This window comes from Protomyctophum bolini (assembly GCF_963924005.1).
Source record: "Protomyctophum bolini genome assembly, chromosome: 6".
Classification (NCBI taxonomy): Eukaryota; Metazoa; Chordata; class Actinopteri; order Myctophiformes; family Myctophidae; genus Protomyctophum; species Protomyctophum bolini.
In genome coordinates, this window is record NC_137867.1 from 13183960 (window position 1) to 13194654 (window position 10695).

Below are 10695 nucleotides of genomic sequence, written 5' to 3' on the forward strand. Positions count from 1 at the left end.
AATCAGTTTGATGTGAAGTGCTTTGACAGTATAATTATGACTGTTTTGTCTGTTTTATTAATCTGTGTTTTATTCATCTGCCATCAGGTCAATATTGTATATCTATAGTCCTGTGTGCATGCGTGCGTGCATGTAATGTATTGTGTTCATGTATACTTTGTAAAATATCATCATCATTTGGGCTGAAGAGTACAGAGAAACATCATAAATTATTTTACCAGTTCTTGGTGAAGTTCCGTCGTGCTGCTTTGTCCACACCCATTCCTGCAACATATCATTCTGTTCAGCATGAGATTTCTGTCTTTTTTCTAAATGTTCATATTTCTTCAGGTCTGGAAAGGTGAGGTACAGGGTGTTACACCGCATGAGCTACTAAAACACCAAAACGTGTGTGGTGTCAAACACACATACTGTATGTCTCAGAAACCCTGGGGAAGGCCTACAGTAAAATCTTGGGAGTTAACTGCGATAACATGGATTATTCAGATCTAAATGACAAATACGTTCCGATGTAATACAAATGAGTCTTAATCTTAGTTGTCCTTATTGTATGAAAGTGCTAAAATGAATCCTCTGTTTCTGTTTGTACTGCAGCTTTTCATCGCATTGCGTTCAGGCAGTAAGCTTTCTCTGTGAAAGAGAGAAAGGCCTTACCTGACCCCATGAATTTGTGTTAGTAGTCCCTCCCTCTAGTCCCTTTACATTTATCCTGACAAATTGACGGCAGATGAACATATGTTATATATAAAAAATGAAATACACTATGAACTAAATGTAACCACAGTGGCCGGTTTGCAGTCACTTTCATATGGGAGCTTTACCAACCTGTTCTCGGGAAGTCCCTGTTTCAGGTAGGCTTCTGGTGATGCAGGATGAAACGTTTGTTCGTGCGACAGTGTCTCCAGCCTCTAGCGGAGTTTCTGATGTGCCAGAATGTCATGAAGCCTGTTATAATCTGAACACATGAACTCTATCAAAGTGTACAGTTTTCATGTATAGTTTTGTGTTTAACACAAAACTATACATGCAAATTATTAGTTATTACACAATGTGTTATTAACTAACGAGCTGGAGAATATAGGATAAAATGTATAATAATAAAAATGTTTATTATTTTATTTGTATTCATAATGCCATACTATAATATCTTGTTAATTGTGATTATGATGTGTATGTGATGAATAAAAGCAATTAAATAAAATATAATCACAATTATATAACAAAAAATATTAATCACTTGGGCTACACCACTTTCAGTATGTGCTTGTTTTTTGTGTTAAGGGGGAAAGGAAGGGTGCAGAGAGAGAGAGAGAGAGAGAGAGAGAGAGAGAGAGAGAGAGAGAGAGAGAGAGAGAGAGAGAGAGAGAGAGAGAGAGAGAGAGAGAGACACACACACACACACACACACACACACACACACAAAACAGTTCAGTTCAGTCACTTTTAAGAAAGTGTGTGTGAAGATACCTTGACTACTTCCTTCTGTTAGGGTTACACTTTGCAGTGCATGATTCGACGTTGGAGCGCCCTTTGGTGGTGAATCTAACGCCAGCCTCTGACATACAGCGTCATATTCAAGGCAGGGGGAATGCTGCCGCTCAGTGGCCAATGGGGTACTTGCAACGGGCCATTGTCTGCTGAGCCCCCTGCGCACGATCCGACTCTTGAAGCGCCTGTACGATGTCTGAGGCGTGTCAATATAATATGCCTGAGAAAGATGAGGAGACAATTAAATGGGGTGTTTCCGCATTTAATTCTATAGGTTTTGTTGGTGCAGTGGACTTGAAATGTTGAATTGTATAACTTATACAGTACAGTACATCATTTAGATTTTGTCTGTTGTGAAATTTGACCCTGCTGGCCGGAGCAGTCTGATCCGCCCATCACTTGAGCCCCGTCCCCCAAAGTGCCAAGTAAACCTTCATTCTTCCCCCTCCAAGATGGAGTCTTTAGGGGGTTATCCCACCAAGCCCTCGAAACGAAAAGAAAAAGTGTTCACGGTTCTTTTGAGTATGACAGTAGGCATGGGTTGTTTATTTCTTCTGCACACCCAGCTCTTTAAGCCAACAAAGCAAAAGGATTTTTATTCCTTTGAGGTGAAAGACGCAAAGGGGAGAACGGTTTCCTTGGAGAGGTATCGCGGTAAAGTAAGTCCACACCATCAGCAACTTCGTAGGAGGAGGCTTAGCACAAACTATCTTTTAAAAAAAAATCATGAATACTGACAGGCAGCCACGTTTATCCGCGCAGATGCAATGGTCTGATTACTTGTATTTGCTATAAATAAAGTTGCTGTGTTTTTCCTCTCACACAGGCGTCTTTGGTTGTAAACGTGGCGAGTTACAGCGAGAGCTCAGAGATGAACTACCGCTCTCTGCAGGAGCTACACAGGGAGTTGGGAACGTCTCACTTCAACGTCCTGGCGTTTCCCTGCGGTCAGTTTGGAGACACCGAACCAGGGAGCAGTCCTCACATCGAAGCGTTCGCCAAGTCCACGTATGGCATCACGTTCCCCTTCTTCAGCAAGATCAAAATAATGGGCTCTGAAGCTGACCCTGCCTTTAAATTCCTCACAGGTCAGTTGTCATTCATCCTTAAGTTCTTCTTATCTCACATTAGTCTCACTGACATGAGTAGGCCTATCTATCTCACATGAGTGTTAATTTAACTATGAACTATTTGTACACAGTTTATGGATTATTACAAAATAGGTTGTTTAACTGAAGATTAATCTACAGGCCAGAATGTGAGACTTGACCATCACAGTTAGGTTTAGGCCTATTTCATATTAAATTGTCACGACACAAGTTCACAACAACTATTTGCAAATGTCACTTTAAGTGAAATTAGTTAATAGTTACAACAATTCATAATTAATAGTTGTGGTAACATATTCATTTATGTAAAAACTGTCACACCAAATTCCTAGCCTCACCTAGCCAGACTTATCTGCCAGCTGCCTTTGCAAAGCAATTGCCCCAGGCAGGTTGTCTCCTGGTTACCAAATTCCAGATTCCTACTACAGCTTACCATTAGCATTTTGGTAAAATTGTGGTGGGGGGCATTGGAACAAATAAGGTGCAGTGGATATGTCAAAGACTGCATGTGTAGCAGAGTGGCTAACAAACTCAGCCTGATGGCCTAAAAGTCTAATATCTCCCCTAAGTCATAGGGCTATCCCTTTGGATTAGTGGTTAAAGGACAACTTTAGTTTTTTTCAACCAAGGTTCATGTTTTAGGTTGTTATTAGAGAAAGTAAAAGATTAGTGTTATTTTTTTTCCATTTGCTGCTTTCTTTCGTTTTAGGGATTTTAGCTGTTTTGTACAGGGGGGCGGGGGCATTCGAGCATGGGGCTAAATATGTATTCTTTTACAAAATATTATGGAGATTTATTTTTTTATTATTTACTATAGCCCTAATAAACCCCAGGAAATTACATCTGGCCACAAATAAATCACATTATCTACTGAATGTGAAGGTAGCCTACTGGGGGGAAGCCACTCTGGGCTGTATTTTGCGTGTCTTAAGTACCAGGTCTTATACCCTAACTTGAGTAAACTAAAGACCTGGAGGCGTGGTCAATGCTCTTTGGCCACTCAGAATAGCCAAATGGCATTGATCACGCCTCCAGGTTTTTAGTTTACTCAAGTTAGGGAATAAGACCTGGTACTTAAGACACGCAAAATACAGCCCACTGTGTCATAGGCTCAATGTCAGTTTGACACATTCAGTAGATCTCGTGATGTTTTGTGGCCAGATGAAATTTCCAGGGGTTTATTAGGACTATAGTAAATAATTAAAAAATAAATCGCTATAAAATGTTGTAAAAAAATACATATTTAGCCCCATGCTCGAATGCCCCCGCCCCCCTGTCAAAAACAGCTGAAATCCCTAAAACGAAAGAAAGCAGCAAATGGAAAAAAAAAAGAACACTCATCTTTTAGTTTGTCTAATAACAACCTAAAACATGAACATTGGTTGAAAAAAACGAAAGTTGTCCTTTAAGATGTTGGCTTTCCATGCGGGAGACCTGCGGGTTCGATTCCCTGGTGTTACAATGGTGCCGTGACCCGGATCGGGTCACAACCTCAGCCTGATGGCCTAAAAGTCTAATATCTTCTCCCAGTCAGGGATATCCCTTCGGGCTTCGGCTTGTGGTTAAGATGTTGGCTATCCATGTGGGAGACCCAGGTTTGATTCCTGGGTATTACATTTGCACCAAACACCAGGGTAGTAGCACGTCTCCACCAACATCGATTGTAATATTATTGAATATTTTGTCTAATAAAGATTCACCAAAATTAAGGAGAATAAGTTTGATAGCCCTCCAACCTTTTAGTTGTGACATTTTTGAATATTTTGTCTAATAAAAAAAAGTCTTCAGACATAATACACCCAATCTTTGTGTGAAAACAGATCAGTAAATCAGCTATTTTCGGCAAAGAGAATGTGGGAAAGGAAGTATAGAGTGAGGGGCATTGATTTTAACTGGAGCTTTTTGGTGTGTGTGGATCTTTCTATTTTTATGTCACTAGGTCACATCCATTTTGGTTTCCGGAGGTGCATGTCTTTTTTATTTAGATTTGTTTTGTTTGAGTTATTGATCCCAGATATGAATATGTGAATATTTGGGCCAAACCACACTACAATCACAAAGCACCAGCCTTAATCACATGCACCCTAGCCTCCCTATTTGGACATGTCATAAGAGGTGAATTGATTGATTGATTGATGTACATACATTTCAAACAGCACATATCAATCACAATATCAATCACATGTCAATACAAAAACTGCTATACTTCGAGGACGAAACCTTGAAAAGCACTAAGACTTGTTTACATCAGGGTCCTCCATTTTCAATTCATCAGAAAATAGGCAAAGATTTGGTAAAATATATTTTGAATGAGGTTTTAAGAGGTGAAGTGGAGTATAATGATGAATGAATGTCCTGTGTTGCCATTGTTTTGCAGATTCTGTGCGGAAAATCCCGAAATGGAACTTCTGGAAGTTTCTCGTTAATCCGGAGGGTAATGTGGTACGGTTCTGGCGAGCTGACGAGCCAATTGAGAGTGTGCGTCAAGAAGCCTCGATGCTCGTCCGTGATATCATTTTAAAGAGAAGAGGGGAGGAGTTTTGATGCATCTCCTCCCTGATGTGGAGCTATTTGGAAGGATTGGACACACCTCCATTTACAGTACGGACACTATAGAATTTGAACTGGGCTATTACAGTGAGATGTTTCCTGCTCAGTGGATTGCGTGGTAAAGACTTCAGTTGGCTTATGACCAGGAAGGGGAAAAAAAGTGTGTGTGTGTGTGTGTGTGTGTGTGTGTGTGTGTGTGTGTGTGTGTGTGTGTGCAGTCTGACTGACTGTCTGTCTGTCCTATGTATAAGATGGAAATAGAAAGGTTACGGTAGACTAGAGTCTGCACAATCATGCTCCCATAGTTAATTAATTTGTTATTTATTGATTTACCAGTGAGCACTGAGCTGAGGAAGAGTTAAGACACTTAAACGTAAAAGAAAATATGGAAGCATGAGTCAGTGTGCAGTCTCTAATTTTCTATTTTATCTAAAGATCTCTAAAGATTTTATCTTTTGGATATGCGTGCTTAGGGTACGCTCACACCGAACTATGGCTGCAGGTTGATAAATGCAGGTTGTGTGCGGCCGCCTGTTTTGCTGCAGAGCAGCCCAAAAAAAAGTAGCAGCTTGCAGTGTTTTCTGTCTTGGCATTGCCAGGCCGGTCCGTCTGCGACTCATCCGTGTGGACAGGGGGGGAAAGCAGCAACTGTCTCGAGCATTTATGCTTCAAACAGACTGTTTTATTGAAGGTGTGCACAATACACAGAAAGATGTGCGGCAACAAACAACAGCAATCAAAGTTCGGTGTGACCCTACCCTTAGTTGTAACTTAAGGTGTATAAAATGGACCAGATGAAGAAAAAATGACCAAAAGGATAAAGATGGTGACCACTGTGAAGTGGTCATTACGACGTTTTATACACTGCCAAAACCTGTGTTTCTACAACCACTGTTTACATTTAATGACATTTTGACACATTTTAACCCTCATGAGGTGAATTACTATAGAATAGTTGATTTGATCTCAGAGCTTTGAACAACTATTCTGTAATAAAAGTATTTTCAAATATTATTATTATTATAATCACAGTTATTCTGTTCAAATGTGAATGAATCTTCAGAATATTAGCAAAATGTCAGATCGGATGCCTTGATGTGGAAGTATGTAGCTAGCTGCTGAACTAGTAATAACAGCCAGCTAACACAGTACTGCCTCATCATGACAGGATACTATTACTAAGGATTGCCAGTTTCTATTGAAACGTTTGTAATCAATCAAATTGGGGTTTTCTTTTTGAGGTTGAGGATTTATTATGAACAGCTGGAGGAGCAGCAGCAGGTAAGCTGGTAAACACAAACCACCAGCTAACGAGACACTGCCTTCCAGCCACCCAAGAGGCTGATATATGGTAGGTATATGTTACAAGCCTGAAATGTTACATTACAGGTTATTTAAAATGAAGGAAACTATTTATTGTTAAAACTAACCATTTCATGGTGGGCTGCTTCAAGATAACAGCCTTCTGTTTGGACATCACCAGCGTTAGGAGCGTCAGAAAGGAAGCCTCTTCTCAAAGATTTTGAAGCTGCAGGGTCTGAAACATACAGGTTGCATTGCACATTAAGTAGCATGGGGTACCAATGGTTTGCTATAGCCATGTGGTCCTGTTTCCATATGGCGTGAGGCAGCTCCTTGGACATGATGCTTGTATGACCTTCAGCCATGCATGCTCATTGCCAAGCAGGGACGTGTTTTGTACAATTTTTTGACTTTGGTAAGTCTCAGGCATGAACCACGACCTCCCAGTCTCAGGGCAGACACTAACCACAGAGCCACTGTGAATTGTGACAAATCTGAACCATATGATCTTCATATTGTTGTTGCGTGCATGGGTGAGTTCTGGCCGTGAGAATATCTTGCGAGTATACGTACGAAGGGTGAAGAATTCAGACTAGTTAGGCTGCAGAGCAGTGTGAGCTGGCAAGTGGTGACGTCAGCTAACATTACACTGCCTCCCAAACAATCACAAGCTTAGGTGTTTATGTATTTAATTTATTGACACAATGCACTTTACCTCACGTTCAAATGCGATATTGACAGTTTTGCTGTATGTGATGTAACGTGGTGCCTGAAGCGAACAGATAGCAGCAGTGAGGAGTGTAGCTGACAGCTGTCAATCAGATCACACAGCCAGCGGCGGTACACTGCCACACTGTCACCATCAACTTGGAATAAAGCATTTGAATATATTTTTGAGGGGCACCAGCCCGCTTTCGGAATTACGTCATATGGCAACCATTTCTATGGGCTTTTAATGTTTGTTTAGAGCACTTTTACGAACATAGAATGGTAGTCAAGTCTATGGACTTTTAACGTTTGTTTAGAGCACTAAACGTGATGTCATATGGCAGCCAGGTCTGGACTGTTGAAGCACTTTAAACAAACATTACCAGGCCCCCCTCACTGTGATTTAAAAAAAATCCCATACAAGATTTGGGTTGTAAAATTGTTTGAGCTGCAGATTGGCTATTTTAAAATAACCTAATGTGGGGTTAAAGTGGTTAAACAGATTTTGATTATGTCATTCCTATCCCCCTGGAACCCCAAGGACCGCAGGCCTGGGGGGTTCCCGAATAGATCCCAGAAAAACTGCTATATGGGCCACTTAACGCGATTTGATTAGTTCCTTACCTTCTGCCCTGAAGATTGTAATGGGTTGCGTCCTCTCAGCATTATCCTGGTCACCGAACAGGCTTTCCAATTCTCACTGAAAACATATAGGCCTGCCTACTGCTGTTTTTCGCCTATATACCCCATTGACCCAAACGAATGAATCTCCAATATTTTCTTCAGTTTCATACTTTAATAAAAGGTAACAAAATATTTCCTAGCTCAAATGCTGATGAAACCCTGAACCCTGCATATGCCTTGCGCAGCGCACCTGCTATGTCCTGACTCATATGGCTACTCGAGGAACCCATGGTCCTAAATATACTCCCATGGCGGATGCTGGGGCGGGAAGCTTCTGCGGGTGGTTTGGGATTCCCTTCGCGTTGTGTGTTCCCCTAGAAACACATGAAAACAAACTGACTGCTGTAAAGGTGACGACGCGGCAAGGTGGCGGCAGCACCGTCTTATCAGTTTAGAACCAAGGGCACGTCACATCATTGCATTGTCATGGAAAGGACATTTGGCTGCGTCATTCATTGATGGCATGAAGGAATGAACAATTTAGGCCTATAGGTTCTAAACTGTATAGGCTATATCTGATCTTATATTTTATAAGCTATTTCTTCATATTATGGCTACATTGTCTGTAATGTGCATGGACCCCAAAATGTGGCGTAAATATGAAATAAATAAAAACAACTTATTTCAATAATCATAGGCCCATATTATAAAAATTAGGCCTATTATTAGAATATTGTTAGTATAGGCTAGTAGTATATTAGGCCTGCATGATATTATCATTATTGCAATTAAATTCATTTTAATTGACACTGACAGCGTCCTTATTTTCCCCTTTCGACAAGTCACGACGACGACAACACAACAAAATAATAGTTTGTAAATTGTGGCTTATATGCACATGCACCGTGTAGGTTAGCCTAATATTAACGCGGGCTGATCAGCCATCTATGATCTATCTAATGAGCTGCATGGCGCTAATAGAGCTGAAGGGCGCGAGAGGGAGAGGAGCTGCTCTCACCACCTGCCACTTCCATATGCGCTCCACTGCTCCACACACCCTGCGCCATGAGCCCGGCCCTCCACGACAGGTGCTCTGACTGCTCTCAATGACAATGACTCAACAGATGCTCGCTCGCAATGGAGTAGGCCTATACGCTGTGTATAGGCCTGTAGGTCAGTGGTTGTTCAAACTGTTCAATTAATTGTCAAGGACCCCCAAATGTATATTTGGCCGCGGACTCCCATCTGAAAATATTATAGGGCAGGCATGCAGGCCCATGGCATCGTCTTTCGCCAATTTACACACATCTTGGACGAGGGATGAACATTTTGTGGTGACCCAATAATATTCTTCTTCTGAGTTCTGACTGTGGCCCCTGGCCGGAAGATATTTGAGAAACCACAAGTGTCACCTTGGCTTTATCTTCAAAATGTTATATAGGCTATAGCCTAATAAAGACTTGTCAACATGCAGGGCAGCAAAGCTATATCCAAATAATAAAATGTCCCTAGACGTGCGCACTGTTGTCTTTAACGCAAGTGGAAACTCGGTTTTATTTTAGTTACCTTAGAAACGTATTGTTTCAATGTTTTCCTTTCCTTCCCGCATTCTCCCCTGCGGTTTGGCGGTAGCTTAACCGGTCAAATGTGGCAGGAGCACACAAGATGCTTGAACAAAGCGTTACCCCATCATGCCTGCTCAGCTCTTATTAGTCAATGCTGGTCAATGACAAACGGATTTGTTTGCAGCAATAGTCGCTGAAGGCGAGCCAAGAGGCTGACGTTCCATTATGGCAGGTTGTGTTTACTTAATAGGTTGGCAACAAAATCTAAACGGTTGTAAAACGGTCGAAGCCTATGGAATAGGCCTATACCGATATAGTCTGGAATTAATTAGGCTATCACATTTTTGGCACGCCAATATTGGGCCTATATAGCCTACCTCTTATTGATAATTGATTGACAATATTTTAATATTCGTATATGTTTTTGTATTATTTCAATATGCACAGACGTGCATATAACATTATAATTATCTTTATTGAATTGTGATTCCAAATGAATGTGCTGGAACAGAAATGCGATAGGCTATGCCTTTCGATCCATATGCCTTAATATGAGTTTATGGGCTGAAAACAGATGTTATGCAAAAGATTTTCCACAGAATTTCTCTCAAGAATGGAAAATAAAAGGGGCTACTACTTTCTCAATGTTATCACGCGCGCGCGCAGGCACGCACGCACACACACACACACACACACACACACACACACACACACACACACACACACACACACACACACACTCACACACACACACACACACACACACACACACACACACACACACACACACACACACACACACACACACTTCGTCATTCTAATCAATGATGGAAAAAACAACTCCAAAGTTGGAGTTGACTGACAGTTTTGAGGATCTAATGGAGTTAGAGTTTATATACCGGTATAGTCAATAGCGTGTTTTATACTTTTCATTGGTTCGATATTTGTACAACCCACACACAAACATAAAGGGTGTTCAATAGCACTGATTTATAAAAAGTAGAAAAATGGAAATAGCTGGTGTTCTGCTTGAATCAGAATTTTATTGGCCTATATATACATCCACAATGAACATGAACACATGAACATGGTTACAGGTGTGAAAGAGTGGGTGAAATTATTTGCAAGTGCAAGCTCTTAAAATTGCAGTTAGAGTTAGAATAGGGAATTGATATGCATTCATATTTCTATGCAGGCTATCAATGAATGTTTATAATCTATAGCATCTACTTTAAGCAATACAATGTGCCTCGTTTCTTGTGAGTTGTTTCCATGAGTACAGTCCTGTGTGAATGCACTCATTATCAGTGTGATCTTATCTCTATTACGGTTGTTAAATCCTCCTCAAA

The 10695-nt window shown here is 40.9% G+C and overlaps 2 protein-coding genes across 2 annotated transcripts in view; one reads left to right on the forward strand and one right to left on the reverse strand.

Annotated features, from left to right (window-relative positions):
• LOC308316903 (cell division cycle protein 20 homolog B-like) overlaps nt 1–1877 on the reverse strand; it is a gene marked incomplete at both ends in the record, with an annotated part of 4998 nt that extends 3121 nt beyond the window's left edge. The window contains 4 exons of the mRNA XM_080765688.1: nt 219–264; nt 826–920; nt 1468–1708; nt 1821–1877. Of these exons, the coding sequence (XP_080621814.1) occupies nt 219–264; nt 826–920; nt 1468–1708; nt 1821–1877 (439 nt within the window). The remainder of the gene's footprint in view (nt 1–218; nt 265–825; nt 921–1467; nt 1709–1820) is intronic.
• Nucleotides 1878–1932: 55 nt separating this feature from the next.
• On the forward strand, nt 1933–6130 carry gpx8 (glutathione peroxidase 8 (putative)). The gene is made up of 3 exons (XM_080766097.1): nt 1933–2147; nt 2315–2576; nt 4975–6130. The coding sequence occupies exons 1-3, from the start codon at nt 1941–1943 to the stop codon at nt 5139–5141; spliced, it is 636 nt and encodes a 211-aa protein (XP_080622223.1). The 5' UTR covers nt 1933–1940; the 3' UTR covers nt 5142–6130.
• The last annotated feature ends 4565 nt before the right edge of the window (nt 6131–10695 follow it).